The 20,495-nt window shown below is 42.0% G+C and overlaps 1 protein-coding gene across 2 annotated transcripts in view; it reads left to right on the top strand.

Annotated features, from left to right (window-relative positions):
- Positions 1-15,997, top strand: part of METAP1 (methionyl aminopeptidase 1) — a 33,642-nt gene extending 17,645 nt beyond the window's left edge. For both annotated transcript variants that reach the window (XM_084756258.1, XM_084756257.1), the window contains exons 7-11: positions 1,968-2,106; positions 5,663-5,794; positions 8,346-8,489; positions 13,570-13,635; positions 15,621-15,997. In XM_084756258.1, the coding sequence (XP_084612384.1) occupies positions 1,968-2,106; positions 5,663-5,794; positions 8,346-8,489; positions 13,570-13,635; positions 15,621-15,784 (645 nt within the window). In that variant the 3' untranslated portion in view covers positions 15,785-15,997. The remainder of the gene's footprint in view (positions 1-1,967; positions 2,107-5,662; positions 5,795-8,345; positions 8,490-13,569; positions 13,636-15,620) is intronic.
- The last annotated feature ends 4,498 nt before the right edge of the window (positions 15,998-20,495 follow it).

Genomic DNA, 20,495 nt, shown 5'->3' with positions numbered 1-20,495 from the left:
ATGACCACAGCAGCTCTTACAAAGAAAACATTTAATCTGGCCTTTTTTTTTTTTTTTAACAGTTGCAGAAGGTTAGTCCATTACTATCATGGTGGGGAGCATGGCAGCATACAGGCAGGTGAGGGTGGGGGGCGGGGAGGAAAGTAGGTGTGGAGGGGAAGGGAGGAAGAGATGAAAGAGAGCCCACTCCTAATGACAGACTTATATCTCCTAATCCAACAGAATTCCACTCCCTGGTGACTAAGCATTCAAATACATGAGCCTATGGGGCTTAATTCAAACCACCATGGATATCTTTAATATCACTAATAAGGCAATTAGCAGAACAGATAAATATTTTTAGTGTATATGACTTGGAGATATCTTGGTGGCTTGTTAGAGTCTTTCAGATGTAGACTAGTGCGTACATCATATGTTTAAGTTCTTAGAAAAGGCTTAAATAGTCTAAGCACATGGACAATGGTTCTGAAGATTTCTCTCTATCCACCCATTCTTTATTAGGTAAAGATGAAATTGATACTGGTATTGTAAATGGGACAACCTTCCTGAAAGACTTTGACCATATGTCTTGAACTCATAAAAAATGCTTTAAAATTATTTGACAGTTTGGAATTTGTTATATTTATTGCTTGGTTTGTGAGGATGGGAGTTGGATGTGTGTGTAGGCGAGTGGGGGTGAAAAAACAACTCAGTTCTCTCCTGCCATGGGTCCTGAGGTTGTCAGGCTGCTGGCAAGCGCCTCCACCTTCTCTGGTGGATTGTTTATGCAGACTTAGATGATTTTTGATTTAGGGTACTGTGTATATTAGTATATCATGGGTAAGCATTTTGAGCACTTCCTGTAGGTCTTTAAAGTACTTTCAAATGTGCTCATTTAATGTTGCCAACATCTTCTGGAAGTAGGTGCTACTGTCATCTCCATTTTATAGTTATCCAAGGTAGTGTAACTTAAAGAGGATGAAAACTGATATATTCTCCATTGATGAAATGAGCCAGTGTAAGCTAAATTAAATATAAGGCAGGTTTTCTGGAGGCTGTTCACCAACTTTACAGGAAGGCGGGGTCACTGAAGTCCTCATGCAGAGGGAGATAGACAGAAAGGGGGCCTGGAGAGAGGGAAGAAAGGAAATCCAGAGAGAGAGGAACCCAGATGTCTGGAGTATACAGTGAAGAGCCTCTGGGGGAGGGAATGCCATATTACTTAACAGATTTCTGGAAGTAGTGGAATTGCTAGTAAAATTATAGACCATTCCATAGTATTTTGGCAGCTCTTAGAAAGTTACTGGTCTGAAAACCACACAGTAGTGAGGACACAGAACTTACAGCACACTCATGTCCAGTGTGTAAAGTTTCAAACAGAGCTGTTTGATCAGACAGAGTGTAGTGATTATCAAATGTTCCAGAAACACTTTACTATTTCTTGATTATACATGTACTCATTTTCTGGTTAGAGGGATTTAATTGGCCTTAATATAAGGTAGTATTAATGAAAGTGCCTATTCATATGTGCTATTTTTACTGAAAATATGACCTAAAAAGTAGTAGTTAGATCAGAATAGAATTTTCATGTGCCACTTGTATATATTTGTAGTGTGTGAATCTGATTCTCTTTTACATGAAGATCAATAAACTGCTTTACACACACACTGTGCTTAACTGGCATACAGCCTACTAGATACTGAACGAGATTGTCTGCCAGCCAGGCATGATGTCATCTCACCTTCCTTTAGTTCCAGTTTCATGGCCTGTGAGTTTTAAGAAAGCCTGGATGGCAACGACACTGTGTTTCTGTGTGTGTGTTAACTTGTACAGTTCATACACATGCACACACATACATAGACCTGTACACCCATCACTATTTTCATCAGGTCTTTAATGGTGGCATCATCATAAAATTCTTCAGATTTTATGATCTGATTCCTTTTGTACATTCCAAATTATTTTCTCTGTATTTTCATTTACTATAGGCATGCATTGCAAGAAATTGCTATCCTTCTCCCTTGAATTACTATAATTTCCCAAAGTCCTGTTGTACCTCAGTGAATGAAGTCATCTGCCATGGGATTCCAGACAGACGGCCTTTGCAAGAAGGTGATATTGTTAATGGTAAGCAATATGTGTAACATTTGTCATTGTGAGAAAGAAACAAGTTTCCGGAGTCTGTTAAGTGGTTTTTGTAGTAAGAATTCTGGGATTTTGGTTTCTTTAAAAACCACAGAAATATTTCAGAATACGTTTTTATTTTTACCCCAGGTGTAGGGATCTGGGCCCCCTTTCAATTGTCTGCGGCAGCTGACTGTGATTTGCTTAAAGGGCTAGCAGAGGTGTGATTTGGCCACCTGCAGAGAGTTTCTGTGACTGTGTGACGCCTGGGATTCTGGGAACTTTTCAGAGCATATATAAATGCTAGGCCCTCAGAGGTGGGGCTGGTGGTTGTTGGTTGTTGGGGGGTGGTTGTGGTTTAAGATCTGGTACTCATAGGAGAAACAAGAAAGACATTAGATTCCGGGATCTCTATCTCTCTTCCCTCTATCCTTCCTTGTCTCCTGTCCAGTGATGGGGGTGAAACCAAGGGGGAAAGCTGGGAAAAAGAAGAACTCACAAAGTAGCAAAGACCACCTACAGGTTTCTGTTTTCTTGACTTGATTTTTCCCTAATTAAAACTCCTGTCACTCAAAATTGAAGGAACTTTTTTCTTTCTATCTCTCTATATCATTTGTTTGCCTGTATCTATCTATCTATCTATCTATCTATCTATCTATCTATCTATCTATCTATCTATCATCTATTTATTTGAGAGAGTCTCTTTACAGAGCCTTGTCTGTCTTGAAACTCTGTAGACCAGACTGGCCTCAATGCACAGAGATCTACTTGCCTGTGCCTCCTAGTGCTGGGATTAAAGGTGTAGGCAACCACACTCAGCAAGAAATCCTTTTTTGGGGGATTTTTGAGATGGGGTTTGGCTGTCTAGAACTCACTCTATAGACCAGGCTGGCTTCGAACTAGAGATATGTCTGCCTCTGCCTCCCAAGTGCTGGGATTATTCAAGGTGTGCACCACCACACCCAGCAGAAAAGCCATTTTTAATGATTGTGTGTGTGTTGCTTTCAGCATATATCTAGTATGTTCTGTACAACCTATATACCTTCACAGCCTATTTTACATGGGACTGGTAAGTAAGCAAAAGATGTTGATGTAGAAGGAATAATGAACCTATTATATAATTTTTTCTTTTACCAATATTTACTAAAGGTTATGAAAAGATCATGGTAGGTTTTTAGGAGTGGTTTCAGAGAAACCCTTAGTTGTGACTTACAAAGACCTACCTTAAGAAAAGGGAAAAACTCTCACAGAAGTGCCTTTTTAAACTGCAGTGGCTTTAGAGTTCTGTACTCTACTGTCTTGGAAACACTACATGTGTAGAGGAGCTATGGTAGCAGGTCCCTTTGGGATTGAAGGTGTCCGTGAGGGAAGCTCCCCTAGAGAGAATCAAGCTCTTGATTAGAGAAAGGCTAATCAAGGCATACCCCGATGTAAACCCTGTAAGCTACAATAGCAACTGGTTTGGCAAGAGGTGTTTTCTGAATGGTGAGGGGGTAGCCAGCCACTTTCTGATTTGATTTAAGAAACTCGTGTCTGATACTGTTACTGGGCCAAAAGCCATGGCACTCCCATTCTGCTAAGTGGACACAGATAAACCGTACCCTAGGTTCTTGTCTTACACCTACAGATAGTACAGCTGCCACTCTTATCAGAGAAGCTTTAATGTAGTAGATGATGATTAATACAGAAACTCAAAACTAGCCAACATGTAGAGAAACACGAGACTGGAATGCTTCGCTCTAAATGGCTGTCATACCCTCACCCCCTCCCTCCACTCCTGCCCAAGCTCAGGGATCATTTCAGAAGAGGGGACAGAAAGATCCTAAGACCCAGACGTTGTGACATCTGCAGTGAAACAGCTTTTGCTGGACATGATAGAGACATGAATTCATGGTACTTGTGACTATATGCAGGACCTTTACAAGCTCAAGCCAGCCAAAAATCCAGCATGGAGGAGGGGCAGCTTATGAAGTTCCACTCTTAGTTGAGGAGCAATAGTGGCTCCTGACTTCTGAGGGAGGGAGAGTGAGAGATGTGGTCCCTGAGATGCTACCCATGCTCCAGGAGAGTCGTACTCCTGTGCGTATACACTAGCACTAAGAGTGTTTTAAACCAGCACTTAACGTTGGGAATGGAAGAGAGGAAGGAATAGGGCATGGGTTTGATCAAAAATATTATATGGATGTATGAAGTTCTCAAAACAAAAAGTATTAAAAAACGATAGGCTTTCCTAGATACAGTTATGTGTGTGTGATAAATAATGTATATATGTATATATGTATATAAGTCAACTTAAAAATTGGAACATTTATAAGATAAAGCTTGTGTGCATATGAGTGTGTTCTTGTATGTGTTTGTGCTCACCTCTGCATACATAGGTGGACACCAGAGGCTAACTTTGGGTGTTTTCCTCCCTCCCCCTCCCTCTCTCTCTCTCTCCCTCCCTCCCTCCCTCCCTTCACCTGGAGCTTACTGTTTTAACTAGACTGGCTGGCCAGTGCATCTCCAGGGCCCCTCTGTGTCTGTTCTCGCAGGGTTGGGTGTGTGCCCCACACCTGACTTCATTTTTACATGGATGCTGGTGATAGGAACTCTCTTTCTCAGAGAGCACTTTATCCATTGAGCCATCTCTATAGGCCCCCAAATGACATTTTTATTATTAATGAATTTTGTCTTTTTAGGATCAAAAGGAGCAAAAGTCCAAATGTTAGAGCCAGTATAGATAGGAGAGATTAAATATAATACTGTCTTTATTATGTTATTATTGACTTATGTAGGGTTCTTGCTTATAAACATTTTATAAGTTTTTAATTCAGCCCTGATTTTCATATAAACTTTATTTATTTATTTGCAGCAGAGTCTCTCACTATGTAGCTCTCACCAGCCTTGAACTCAAAGAGATTCTCCTGACTCTGCCTTCCCAGTATGGCATTAAAGGCATGTACCACCACACCTGGCTAAACCTTACTCTTTTAGTTACGCGTATAGCATGTGGCATTTTTAAGGAACGAATTGTCTGCTTTGCAGTGGTGAATACAGGTTGCCTGCCATCTGTAATGTAAAACACTCATTTACTATGTTCTCTAGATAGACACGTAGTTTATTGTAGTGGCACAACAATCCTGGATAAAGACTCTTGGTTACTTACAGATGGTTGAAAGACCCAGAGATTTTTTTAAAACCTGGAACAAGCTAAGCTTTGCTTTTGTGTCCCAGGAGGAGGAAGAGTGAGCTAAAGATAAGTGGAAATGGTTTTTGCTTAATTTCAGAACTTAGTGACATCATCAGTTCAGTGTTACTAACCTGGTTGTTTATCTTACACAGCTGTTTTCTATGTAATGTTTCTTTTGCCACAAAGGACCTTATTACTAGCATAAAAGCCTGCATCTGTCTTGTGCTGTACAACCATGCTCATGGTCTCTACAGTGAGTTATTTCCCCTGAGGGTGTCCTCTTAGCAGCACTGCACTCACTGGTGAATTTGAGAATGCATGGTTATGCTTGATTTTTAAAATACAAATAAACATAGACTTTATATCTACTTTCTTTTTTCCTTCCAGTGGACATCACTCTTTATCGAAATGGTTACCATGGGGATCTAAACGAGACCTTTTTTGTTGGAGATGTGGATGAAGGAGCTCGGAAACTTGTTCAGACTACGTATGAATGCTTGATGCAAGCCATCGATGCAGGTCAGCCTTAGCGGTGGCCCCCACTGGTAGCACAGGGCAACGCACCACACACCACCAGTGTCCAGGGCACTTGTATTTGCCTTTTTGGTTCTTTTCACTTAACATTGTGTTCTTGTAGGACAAACAAGAATAGGGATTTGGGCGTATGGGCATGGAGCCTCTTTGATGTTTGTGCCCTCTTTTCATGGCTCTTTACTCCAGGTACTTTCAGGGTCTTTTTCTCTTTTTCTGCTGTGCTTTAAGCCATATACAGGTAGTGGATATGCCTATCACAGAATGTCCTATCTCTCTTTTTACATTGATTTGTTTATTTTTATTTCATGTGAATTGGTGTTTTACCTGCATGTATATCTTTGTGCAGGTGTCAGATCCTGTGGAACGGAGTTATAGACAGTTGTGAGTTGCCACGTTTGATTGAACCCAGTTCTTCTGGAAGAGCAGCCGGTGCTCTTGAGTACTGAGCCATCTCTCCAACCCCTGTTTGCTATCTCTTAATTTGCTATTTTTAAAAAAACTAACGTCGTAAAGATCCTTTCAAATTTGTCTATTTACCTGAATATATAGATGTATCTCCTTTAAAACACTTTTTAAAGTTTCTTGTATGTATGCTGCCTTTGTTCATACAGATGATGTGTCCAGGCCTTTTTCTGTTGTTTTTGGGGATGGCAGAACAGGCAGTGCTTGTTATGGAACTACTGATAAAAGGATAGTTTGGGAGCATTTTTCTGGAACGTTCCCATAGCCTTTGAATTTTTATATTCATTGTGTGATCCTTTTTGTCACACTCTATTCTCACCAGAACTCTGACATGTCGTTGGCAGATTGTTGAACAGAGATTCTTTGACAAATACATGGTTAAGTCTAATATTGATCAGTTTTGACTGTGTGCAGTGACCTGTTTGAAATACAAGAAATGAAGCTTTTACTGATTCATGTAAAGGCTACATGGGTTAAAATGAAAATAAATATTAGTGTGGGGAAGGTTCCCCCCCCCCAAGCTTACTTACTGTTGATTATTTAAAACTTCAGAACTTTAGGGGGTATTATAAGAACGTTAATGTTCTCATTGTGAGACCTTCAGGTTTCAATTCTTTTTAAGGTTTTTAACCAAATAATTTGTTCAATGTGTCTGTCCTCCGCCTCTGTGACATCACTAACATAACCAGGAATCTAGAGTGCTTCACAGAAACATGTGGCTAGAACTTGGCAAGAAGTGACTAGAAACTGACCATCGTAGTAGTAAGGAAAGAACAGGTGGTGCCTGCCCTGGAGCCAGCTGTAGCACCTCTCTGTGCACCTCGACCTCACCGCTTGCCCTGGCGGCACATGGGGCTGGAAGGCTGGAGAGAGAATAAGCATGGTCCTGATGCAAGAGTGACACAAATGCAGCCAGGGTTCCCATGTTTTAAAGAAAAGTCCAACAGTGCTTTTAACAGCCCTCCTACCCCAGGGGAAAGTTTGAGAGAGATTAAAATTCTAGAGTAGAAATCTTGGGTATATCTATTAATGGCATTTTGAGTTTGTTAGTGTTTTACTTCATTTTAAGATATTTAACTTTATCTCTGGTGACTACCCCCTGGATGGCGTTGCCAACCCTCTTCCCTTATGTGACCCACATGTCTTCAGATAAGACCTTTGAGATCTAGGTTGTCTCCAGTTGGATATTTGGGCAAGAATTCTTCCTTGTTCCTCTGCCTTTATTGCTGAATGAGGATTTATTTTATATGTACTGTGCTCCGTGGCTTGAACCTTTGTTGGTCACCCACCACCTCCTTCAGCCCTGGGTCAGACTAGTTCCTCAAAACTCAGCAGTGCTGTCTAAAATACCCCTCTAGCTGGTTACACAGGCATTTAACTATATGCAGAAGTTTGTCTCTTTTAGGGGAGGTTTTACTGAAACCATTGGGTGAGGCAGCTTAGAAAGCTGAAGAGGAAAGTGCAGGGCATGGAAGACGGAAGCTTTTCGTCTTTGCCTGCATGCTCTCACCTAGCTAGTGGGTCCATCCTTTGACTTGTGTTAGAGCCTACATCTTTGGGATTCCAGCACATACTGAAGACCAGCTGAGGCATCCAGGCTTGGGGAATGAACAAGTACTGGATTCTTGGACCTTGTTAGTAGACAGTCATTGTTGGACTAGCTGGACCCAGCCTGTTAGCTCTTCTAATAAGTCCTCGTCCAGGTGCGTGCGTGCGTGCATGTATGTATTTCTGTAAGTTCTGTTTTTCTAGAGGACCCTGACTAATAAACCCTTAGTGAAAGAGATAAAAAAATGTTTTCCATTTTATTGTTTAGTGTTTATTCTTAGAGAAAAACAAAAGGTGCTTTTCTTGACCCCCGCCCCCCCTTCCCCTTTTTTTGCATTAAAGGATATGTTCGTGTTTTTGAGTCAGATTTGTCATTTACAGGCCATCTGGACTTCCTGGGTCTTCGTTTCCTCATATGTACATTCAGACACGAAGGCTTAGTGCTTACCAGGGTTCTTGCCACAAGGACACCAGCTGCTTAGTTAAGTGCTGCTCTTCCTCACAGGTCTTTTCTCTTTCTTTTCAGTGAAGCCTGGTGTTCGATACAGAGAGCTGGGGAACATCATTCAGAAACACGCCCAAGCAAACGGGTTCTCGGTTGTTCGAAGCTATTGTGGGCATGGAATCCACAAACTTTTCCATACAGCCCCCAATGTACCACACTATGCCAGTGAGTACTGTCTAAATACTTGTTCGTTTCTGTTTATGAGCAAATACTCAAATATAAGTCAGGGCCTCCTACTGTGTGTTCACTGAAGTAATGGATAAGCTGGGCGCACACCCCTTTCCCTCTCAAGTGTACTGTCCAAACGTAAGTCAAGGTGAAGTCTTTGTTGTGACAGCCTGAGCAGATGTCTGGCCAGGAGAGCCGGGCCATGCTCTGCTGTCTTCAGCTCATCCTTTCAGGTCACTCTGGCTTGTCTCCTGCTCAGCACGGAGTGTGTCAGGAGCAGAGATGCTTGCAAGAATCTGCTTGAGATTCAAATCAGCCAACCTGGGACTGGCTTAAGTCACCTGTATTTGTGTCTGTTTGCAGGAATTCAGTGCTTAATTATATCTAACTGCAAGGGACATAGGGAGTGTAATGCATTGAGTGCTGCTGGACAAACATAAACCGATTTTGCTAATCAGCTGTCTTCTATAATAAGTCTTGCTATCACCCTTCTGCTTCCTTAGATAAATCAGTTCATCTTACTTGGTTTGCTGGGAGCCATGCATTATTTATTGGTTTAATAAAGGAGAATAACGTACTTATTTCATGTTGAGAGTGGTGTGAAAGGAAAGCAGAGACAGTCTGAGACATTGTGTTCCAGAGATTAAGATCTCTGGAAAATTAGCCATTTGCAGGAGTGTATCTGTTATTTAGTATTAGAAATGAAAGCTTCCCATCAAAGTGAGCAAGAGAAGGAATTTAGTGTCCACGAGTGTATGTGCTTACGTACATTCTTCCTCTGTGTCCCTGAAGCTTTATGAAAACACTCTGTAATGTCTTTGTGTTAAGTTTTCTCTTTGCACAGTGTAGTAGGGAATGGTAACGTCCAGGAATTGTTATGATTGAATTGATACCTGGGAAGCACTTAGAATTCTATCTGACATTCCTGTATTAAAAAGGGACTTGGTGTTTGGTATGACAGTGATGGTGATATGCGCTGTCTCATTTAATTGTCACATCTCTAAATCATTTCTCAGCTCTGCTTATCATTATTCTGGTGTTGAATTGAACCCAGGACCTTGTTCCTGCTAGGCAAGCACCAACTCTGAGCTACGTTTTCATTCTCTTTCAGCCGCACCTTTAAAAGCAGATATGTGCTCACATAGACAATTCATATGCTCAGACTTAGGCAGTCTAGTGAACACATGCTCTGGCTGACCTTTAGGATCCGGGTTCTCTCTGACTCTGCATTCAGTCTTTTCTCCTGTACTTAATGCTGCTTACAGTAAGGAATGAAGCAGTTGCTGGCTGGGCCCTGGGGCTTACCTAAAGCATGCCTGAGGTTTTGGTGTGGTGGAAGAGGTGAGACAGCACTGTCGGTGGAGAGAGTCCTGAATAGATGCTCTGAGCTGAGACCTAAGCTAAGCTTGGCTGGAGGTTGTTTTAAGGGTTGGGTACAGGCAGTCTGAGGAAGAAAATATGGGGTTCTGACTGCACATAGAGGAATCTTTAGAAATGTATTGGGAGAGTGCTGTTAGCTAGATATAAGCCAGCAGCTGAAATCATGAGCACACAGCAACTGTGACTGCTCACATGGAGTCTGAGAAGAAAGGGGAAGAGAAGCAAGAGGAGAGAGGAACTAGCTGCGCAGAAGAGAAAGGGTGGAGTGGGGGGGTGGGGCGATGAGAGGGTAGTGGGGACCACTGTGATCACAGCGCATCGTGTAGAAGTGTGGTCCTGCCATAAAGTAAAGAAAGGAAAACCCTGTCCACACACATGTGCACAAGCGACTGTCATGAAGCTGGGAGGTTGGGAGCACTGAATTGGCAGTGGTGTTCAGGTTGTCGCCTAGTGAATGCTGCTCGAGGTGGTGCTGAGGGCCAACTGTGTCCTAGGTGCATGACTCTGAAGAGGAAATAAGGTGAGTGGGAACCCTGGCAGGGGAAGCTGGACTGCTGCTGTGGTACAGCACACAGGGAGGGTATCAGTCAGCACTCATTTGTAGACCACATCGTTGTGGTGTTAGGAAAAAATGAAGAGAAAGAAAGAAGGCATTAACATTGGAAAACAACTAGCAACTGTATTCATACATACTAAACTCTGAAGTAACCTGGGTGTCCATTCCATTCACAAAGCTAAAGTGTTGTTCTCATCTTCAGGGCTGTGTGTGTAAGAGACTACACAGAGGGAGCAAAATTGACTTTCCAAGTGCAGAGGCAACAAACTGGTTTAAGTATGGATTAGTAAGACTGCAGATAGTAATATTGTGAGTCAGTAGTAGTGATCATAGCAGAGATACCTAAGTTTCGTATTAAAACATTTACTTAAAAAGAAACAGGGATAGAGACTTGGTTTACTGGCTAAGAGCACTGGCTGCCACTATAGAGGGCCCAGGTTAGATTCTCAGCACCTCCGTGACACTTCATTATTGTGTGTAACTCCAGGTTCAGTGGTTTGATGCCCACTCTGTCCTTCTTAAACACAGGGCACATACTTGCTGCACAGACATACATGCAGGCAAAATACTCATCTATATAAAATAAAAGTGAAAATTATGATAAAGTTAAAAAGAAAACTCAAGCAGGAAGCACTTTTTTTTTTTTCACGTTTGGGATGTTTCCAACGTATTAGTGATGGAAGTCATGGTGATAGTAACTGCATTGACATGCACACTTAAGTTGCTGTAGTGGAAAAGGAGGTACACGGTTTTAATTTTTATTGCTTTTTTAACACAGAGTTTCTCTGTGTAGCCCTGGTTGTCCTAGAATTCACTTTGTAGACCAGGTTGGCCTTGAACTCACAGGGATCCTCCTGCCTCTGCCTCCCAGGTGCTGGGATTAAAGATGTGAACCACTCCCCCCTGGCTCAAGTTTTTAAAATTTACCTGGCAATAATACAACTCCTCAGATAACCTGTGTTTGCTGAGTGAGTGTTTGCTGAAAACTTGTTTTCAATATTCTGACATGATAGTAGAGTTACTGCTCTTTTAAACAAACAGTGGATGAGTGGCAGAATCCAGAGTATTAGCTATGTCTACTAGCAGGTGTTTTACCACTTGTAGTAGCTGTGTTAAAGTGGTTAACCCTGTCCTTTGGAATACAGTATACTTAATATAGACCAATATTTAAAAGCTATGTAAGTTATTGAGATACACAATAGCTACTATTTTAGTTTTTTAATTTTGCAGTGTTTTTTACATTAAAAGTCCGTCTCTGTTCCTGTGGTAGCATCAGACAGCACAGCTTTAGATTCCTTCATGCCTTTTGTTTCCTGTGACACCACACAGGAATTCTTAACATTTTCTCTTTGATAGACACAGGGCACTGAGTGCTTGTAAATCATAACTTACAGGCGATTTTGAGAGAACGTTCACATTCTTAGACATGAAAAACCTAATTTTTATAGTTCTTAGTTAATTGATTTATGCTTCCAAGGATTCACATGAATTTGAAAACAGGATTTGGTGGGCAAAATGTCCTGGTTTCTGCTACAGTCAAAATTTTACCTAAAAATAGGAAGCTTGGCAGAGTTGACAACCAAACTCTGCCAAGACAGGGTAAGCAAGTCCTTAATAGTTCCTACCTTACAAATATGTCTGTCAGATATACTAGGCCAGAAGGCTGAAGACGATGCGCCAACATTATAGAGAGTTTTGGGTGACTGTTCAGGCACCAAACTGTCTCTGTCATTTTTTTTTTTTCATTTTGGAAGCTTCTAACTTGCACTTCCTGTTTACTCAGGTAATTAATTTTATTCCTTCTCAAGTCTCTGATGCGGTTGAAGACCCGATAGTTTAGTCTTACATTTAAGCTTAGTTGTTCAGGGGTTAAAATGTGTTTAAGTCTAGATAGATGTTTTAAGTTGATAGAGATGAGATAGGATAGATACTGATTTGCATTCAGAATTTTAGACTCACCAAGTTAGGAAAGGTGTTTTCTACAAAGCTGCCAAATACAAATAGGCAAAACACTATGAATGTAACATTAATATAATTCCTGATTGTTTTGTGATTCTTCTTGCTATATGTAGCTTATTTTATATATGTGTAATAATATAAATGTATATGTAAAAATATTAAAGGAAGAAGATAGAATTTGGAGTTTGCAGTGAGGGTACTTTGGAAAGTCTAAAGTAGTGGGGAGCAGTGTGGCTTTAGCCTGCACACCAGAAAGGGGCTAGAACGGAAGTCATGTGGGTGAGGCTCTGTCACAGTAGGTACCCGGAGTAGGTACAGGTAGTGTTTGTGCGTGTGAGCTGCTGCTGTGATGCCTCTGGCAGGACGAGAACCTTGGCTGACCTGTTTGCCCTCAGCCTGAGCAAATGTTCATTTAGCTGATAAAGTCATCATTTTTACACTTTGCTTCATATTTGTCAGGGTCTTCCAAAAAGATTGCTCCTAGCTTTAAATTCTGGTGTTTGGAAATGTGGTAGTAATGGGCGCTCGTAATCATAGCCCATGGTGGGTGTCCTGAGGATGCTTGTTCGTGAACTTGGACAAAGGCAGAGTAAGTTTAGAGCATGAGATGCAGTTCATTTTCAGATAGAAGGAAATGTCTCCTCATCATTTAGACAGACACCTACTGTGCACAGCTTTGTTTGCGTTCTGATAAGCAGTTGCTTGCACACCTTTGTTTCTATAGTATGTGCCCCGCTGTACAAACCTACTCCCCTTCCCAAAGAGCTGAGAGGCTTCCGGTACCTTACACATGTCACCCACCCTTCCATAAATGGATGGGTGATGGGTAACAGCATTCTCTGTGGCAATCAGTAACACCTGCAACTTCTCTTCCACCCCCTCCTCCTGCTGACCGCTGGGAATTTAGTCCTGCTCCACCACAGCAGCAGTGATTGCCTTCTTGAATCTAATAATGGTGATTGTATCTGGAGCCCATGGGCAGCCCTGTATTTCATTGTAAAAAGCATAGGCCTAGAGTAAATCTGCCTGTAAACAGCCTCTGCCGAATGACAGACTGTGGGAGAATTGGGAGAATAATGAAGGGACTGTTGGACACGTCAGTCCTGCGCTCCCTCCCATGAGATGATCAATTCAATGCTGTTGGCTTTTGGTGTCATTTGAGACTTTTTCTTGTAATTTCAGAAAATAAGGCAGTTGGTGTAATGAAGTCGGGCCACGTGTTTACAATTGAGCCAATGATTTGTGAAGGTGAGTGTGTGTTCCTATACTGCATTTTTGTGTCTTAGTCTTTTATTGCTGTGAAGAGACACCATTACTGCAGCAACTCTTACAAGGAAAGCATTTAATTGGGGCTGGCTTACAGGTTCACTGGTTTAGCTCATTATTGTCATGGCGGAAGTACGGCAATGTGCAGCAGGCATGGTGCTGCAGAAGGAGCTGAGTGTCCTCAGAGTGACATTCCCTGTGACCAAGCATTCAGACACTGGTCTGTAGGGCACATTCATGTTCAAATCACCACAATTTGAAACATTTCTTTTATTCTTGCTGTTGTTGTTGTTATCATTATCATTATCTTTATCAACAGACACAGGGTTTCTCTGTGTAGCCTTGGCTGTCCTGGACTCGCTTTGTAGACCAGGCTGGGCTTGAGCTCACAGAGGTCCGCCTGCCTCTGCCTCCCGAGTGCTAGGATTAAAGGCATGTGCCACTGCGCCTGGCTCTTTTACGTTTTTGTCTATTAATTTTTGCAAGTGCACACTTAAGGTGTAGAGGTCAGACAGTGTGTGGGGGCCTAGGAATCAAATTTAGGTTGTCAGCATGGTGGTAAGCACACTTATCTGCTCACTTGCCGGACTTTAACATTTGTTGAATTTTTATTTTGTATTATTGGTTACTCATCACGTCAGTAACTGGTTCTATTTGCTTCCTTTTTCTTCCTTCTCTCTGTTGCATCTTGATTGGTAATATGTAGAGAATTGAACACTTTAAGGGTTTCTAACAAGGTCAGACTTTTACATAGTGGATTTTTCTGTTGTCATTAATTGTAAAGTACCTGAATCTTGGGCCTATTCATAAAAATGTTCTCAAAGGATGAGTTGTAATAACAAGATCCTACGTGAAGCCTCTGTAGAAGTTCCTGCTTGCTGTAGTAGGAGGGGGGAAGAGGAGACAGTTGTACAAGTTAATTCCAGTTAATGGAGAAGGTGTTAGAAGAGTAAACAGATCCTTGAAGGGTATAACTTGCCCAGGTCACAAAGCTGCTCATGGGGCAAAGTTTACCAGACTGATGAGCCATCCAGCCCTTTACAGTCAGCACTCAAGTCTGCACATCACAGACACACTAATCTCTGTAGCCATTCTGATATGATTCTCTGTGGGGGCATGGGCTGTGATGGTGGGCTTGTTGTTATGAGACTGTAACTGCTAGTTCTTCATTGGAAGCAGGGTGTTGGCCTCCATTGAAGCACACCCTTTCCAGATCTGCCAGGTGTAAAGACTCACGTGTGCTTGAGTGATCAGAGGTCAACCCCACATTCTATTTGTCAGGAGCTGTTCACTTTGTTTTTGAAATAAGTCTCTCACTGGAACATGGGACTTGCTAGTTAGGCTAGTCTGGCTGTCCACAAGCCCTGCGAGAGCTGTCCATGCTACCTCCCCAGAGCCTGCCTGCTGCTTAAATGGTGCTGGGATCAGACTCAGGTCTCATGCTTTGCCAACTCAGCTATCTCCTTGCCCTCATAATTTCCGTAGTCTTCAAAAACCCTACTCCCCTTTGCCCTTCTTTCTCTGGTTATGAGGATTTTATATTGTAATCTGCCCTCAGCTTGCCATTTACGTACAGTTACTTTAGGAGTGACATGCGATAGCAGGGCAGGAACTCAGGTTCACTATACCCTGGGATAGCTCACTCTGTTATCCTGGAAAGTTGCTGCTCTAAGTTTCTGTCAGTTTTGTGGGAGGAGTTTGCAGTCTGATGCCTTTATTTTGGAAATGCCATCTTGAGTTGATATTGAGAAATAGAAAATTGTCAACTTGCTACACATATAAACAAGTGTAGACAGTGTTACTTCATTAGTGCTCCAGATGGGAAGAAGTTGGAAAGGCTTTAGCTAAAACCAAGTATTAAGAGGATCGTGATAGTGAATTTGACTGCTTATTTCCTCTTGATTTGCCTAGAGACTATTTAGGAATGTGAATGACAAAACTAAGCAACTCTTTTTGCTTTGTTTAAGGTGGATGGCAGGATGAAACCTGGCCAGACGGCTGGACTGCAGTGACGAGGGATGGAAAGCGATCTGCTCAGTTTGAGCACACTCTCCTGGTCACGGACACTGGCTGTGAAATTCTCACCCGGAGACTCGATACCTCTCGGCCTCATTTCATGTCCCAGTTTTAATTTCTTTCAAGATGCCTAACATCTGAACACCATCTTGTACTGTACATTTTATTGAAAGTACAGAAACGAAGTTTGTTTTGTTTTTTTTTTTAAATCACTCCTTTTGTTTTGACTGGATAAGAATGGACTACAGCATTTGGTGTGTGTCCTCAAGAGCTTTTTTGGGTCTGAAAAAGCTGAGAAGAATAAAGGAAACATGGCTTACTTCCTTCAGTCCTTGGCCTCACGCCCTCAGTTTTCTGTACTGTGTTTTCTTCTTTGCCCCTCGAGTACTTTGACCTAAGTCTGCTTCTCATTGCTTTATCACTGCCACAGACCAGCGCCAAGGGCCAGCTGCTGTCGAGGAGAATGTTGAAGATGAGAAATCTTGAAACTTTAGCAACATGTTGCTCCAGATTTTTAATTATATATTGATATTGATATATATATATATGGAAATATATATGCGTACATTTAAAATTCCATATACATAATTAATGAACACTATATTACCTTTGGTCTGGGTTGATTCTGCTTTGACAGGATTATCTGCTGTCATAAATGGATCCATAATTTGTTAGTGATTAATTCCTACTTGGGAATTGGCCTCCTCTTGCCCCATGCTAGTTAGTTACCCTTGTATGTGGTAGGGACGACTCCCTGCAGTGTGGACTGTGTTAGGGATTGAATGTTAAGATTCACCTGGAAGATTATCAGACTTTGTCAGGGCTGGTGTTTGGTGGAAATAGCTATGCTGCAGGCAGTCGATGGCAGCTGCAGAGTAATTTCACAGTACATTGCTACTTCAGATGTCTGTTTAGTCAGAATGTGAGGGGAGAAGCCCCCTTTCTTCAGAAGCCTTATGTCCTAAGGGAACACCTCCATATTCTCAGAGCAGAGCGGCAGTTGCCCTGTGGCAGATGATGGGGAGCGTTCCAAAATGTCCCCAGGTGTGAGCACGGGCACTGGTGGCTAGGAGTTTTAACATACAATAAACAGTAATGAGAAAGGAACTTGTTGCAGTACTGTAAACACTCAGAATGGATGCTGCTGTCCTGTATTGCAAAAGCACCTCGCCTCCGTTTAGAGCCTCATCAGACACGACCCTGGTGCCCAGAGTCTCTTCTCAATGGGTGTTCGAATGTGAGTGAGTGCAGTGGAGACACACCAGATCATAAAGTTGTCACGAGAGTATCCTTGGTTACTGGGTGTCTTGTGACTTTATTGTAATATAATTTGATACCACTGACACATACATCTTTCCCAGAGTGCCTCACACCTTATTGCTTTAAGAGAATGATGATGTTTTCATGACTTTATTTTAATGATTTAGTAAAGTGATTGAATCTGGTGTAGACTTCTGGGTGTGTGTGTGTTTAAAGTTTTTATCAAACTGTAATATTTGTGAAAGGAATGCCTTGTAATATGAATGTTAATATAATATGTAAAGGGAGATTAAAAGTTTGGACGATTATCCCACTTACTCTAGTTGCATTTGTTGGGATTTCAGAGGGAACTGATGGGAATGAGGCATTTCACAGGCTGAACTCATTACCATTGGAGCATTTTCAGGCATAATAGTGTGCCACAATTGCGCGTTGTTTAATCCAGCAGAGTGCCAGCGCCACTTGAAGTGTAGTTGTATCATGAGAGCTTTTAAGGCCAAGAGAATGGCATATTTAGGGGAACATTGTATATTCTGACAGTAGAATTAGTAATGGGGTGTGGTGGGGTGTTCAGTTTACATCATTAGAAAATAGAGCTCCTAGAACAAACTCTTGGCAGTTTTGTGAAAAGATGATTAGACATGCTGATGGGAATGCTTTCCTTGTTTTTTGTTTTGTCTTTTTAAACAATGTAGCCTTTAGTCTAATCTTGAACTAATGCGGGATTTAAAATACTAGTTTACAAAACATCTACTTTTATCCTTGTACAACCACAGTAAGTTAACATTAACTTTTTTTTGTTCAGGGCTAGGATTGAACTGGTGGCTTTGTATATAGTAGGCAACTCTGCTCTACTCCGCTGTAACATAACCAGGCTAACTTGTAAGCTGGTCTTTTTCCTCTTGTCTGTCTTGTACTTCCTGTAGTTAGAACTGGAAAGAAGAAAAACATGTCTGCCCTTTGTATTAGTGCTTTTCCTGTTGCTATAACAACACCCAACAAAAGAACCTAAGGGAAGATATTTTTGGGCTTACAGTTTAAAGGGGACAAAGCACACCTTGGAGGAATGGCCTGGTGGCAGAGCATCAATCTGCTGGCCACTTTTTGCTCCTGGAAGAGATGCTGCCGCCGCCTACCTGGCTTCTTTCTCTTTGTATTCAGTCCAGAACCTTAGCTCATAGGTTGGCGCCATCTGCATTCAGGATGGGTCTTCTCACCTCAATTAAAACTCTGGAACCGCTCCAGACACTCCCATAAGTGTGCCTTATAGATGATTCCAAATCCAGTCAAGTTTGGCAATGAGAATAAAACATTTCTTATCTTCATTTTTCTCTTTTGCTGATACAGTTTAGAACTCCTTCACCATGTATAATACTCTTCTCCCCATAAACAGGAATGCTGGGTGTTTCCTATTGCTAATTAGTCTTCTAAGTCACTTCTGTTTGGTTGAAATTAGCAGAATACCCTGAAGCCTGGGCAGGAGGAAGGGGCAGAGCAAAGGTTCAAGGGGGTTTGGAGAGAGAAGGATCTTGGGTAGTAGACAGGTATGTGGGAAGGAACCAGGAAGCTGAGGGTTGAGATGGGTTTCCATGGAGAAGCACATGGCTGGATGGGATGGCGGGAGGAAAGCAGCCCGGATGAAGAACATTAACAAGTATTTTGTGATTATGGATGGGAATGAGCCCAGGTAGGAGTGATGAAAGCAGATGGCCTGGCATGGGGCTAGGGAAGTGATGAGGTTAGTTTGGAGGGTTAATACCTACCCAGTCCCAGGTAAAATAAGACTATCCTAAAATACAATAGGTGTCTGTGTATTTCCTGATAATAGTCGCAGTCTAGATAATACTGCTGTAATAATTATAGGCTAACTTTATGATAAACATTTTTATATTTTTCTACAATATCCTATGAGTTGTCACAGTATTCCAGTGTGCTTAGTCACTTGGTGTTTGATCTTCTATTTTCCCTATGACAAGTAGATTGCCAGGAGCTACTTGGAGACAACATCATGTTCATGCAGTGATTTTTAGCATCATTGACATCCTTGTCTGAACCCACTGTTTGCATTTGGCCTACAAGTTGGATTTCCCAAATCTTGTGTTCTAATTACAGTTATTGGCATTTAACAAAGAATAGAAGAGTATCATGCCTCCAGGATTATTAGATGACAGCCCACTGCTCCTCCTTTAGCAATCCCCTTAACCCCAGCTATCACTTTGTTTTTGGAGACAGGGTTTCACTGTGTAGCCTTGGCCATCCTGGAACTCACTCTATAGACCAGGCTGGCCTCAAACAGATCCATTTGCCTCAGTCTCCCAAGTGCTGGGACTAAGGGTGTGCACCAGCACTGCCCTGCACTGCTAACATTTTTGAGAATCTGATTGTATTTTGAGTAGACCCACTCAACTTTGTGTTTCGAGTCCAACTCATGTTGCCCAACTGCTCAGAGTAGAGGCCTGCCATGAGATGTGACCCCAGGGGTCATGTCATTAAATCTGACTTCACTTCTCCCAGCAGCGACCAAAGGCCAATAGCTCCTCAGCTAGTGATGGGAAGCATGTGCAGGACTTGGGCATGTTGTCACAAATTGCCATCAATGTTCAACTTCTAGGTTGTGTCTGGAAAAGTTCCCTCCAAGTCATCCCACCACCCTTGGCTCTTAATTCTACCTCATCTTCTACAAGGTCTCTTAAGGGTGCGAAACATCTCATTTACAGTTGAGCAATCCAGTTATTCTGCCAATTGACAGGTTGAGGGTCTGTTAATTGCCACCTACAAGAAGCTTCTGTGAAGACCATTCAGAGAAATCCCTATGTCTAGCTTAAAAAAAAAAAAGGAAAAAAAAAAAAAAGAAGCGAAGCTTTTATTTTACAAACTTACTTTGTTCTTGAGTAACAAGCCCCGTTACAGTCTTCCACCTCCTCCACTCAACTTCCAGTAACAAGCCAAAGGTGCTGTTTTCAAGAACTTGTGAGCACGTTTGTACTATGGTGTTTTGAGAGAAGCACATGACCAAGACACCAGGGATCTGAGTTGAACTGCCTGGCTGTGGGAACAAATTACACCTTTGTGCATTGATGGCAAAGCCTAGCAACAGTTTATATGACAATGTGATTATGAAGCCAGTTTATATTATCAGTAGCTGGGTAGGCCACTAGTTAATTGAGGGCCCCCGTTTAAACTTATATCAGTGTATTTGAGAGCAGAGAGAACAAATGACAGTCATGCTTCTGAGCCCTGTTCTGTGGCTACCACAGCATAGCCTCATGTTTTGGGCTGCTGGGAGTCGTTGAATACACATCTAAGTGGCTGGTAGTCCTCTGGTGCATTCTGCATGCACCTTACTTGCAAGGAGCACCTTTACCTCACACATAGCAACTGTCAGTGTTCAGTTGAGTCCACTGTTTCGTTCTCAGAATTCTATCAAAAGTAGCCCTATGGAGCGGGCATGGCTGGTTCGCCTGGCTACTTGGTTGTTGTCAAGACAATAGTATGCATTTATTATCAGAATAGCTTCCTAAATAAACTTTAATGCATGAATTTTAAAGTTGGCAGTTTTTATCTAA

Source organism: Acomys minous, assembly GCF_964271855.1.
Source record: "Acomys minous genome assembly, chromosome: 14".
Lineage (NCBI taxonomy): Eukaryota > Metazoa > Chordata > Mammalia > Rodentia > Muridae > Acomys > Acomys minous.
This window is presented reverse-complemented; position numbering and strand designations above follow the sequence as displayed.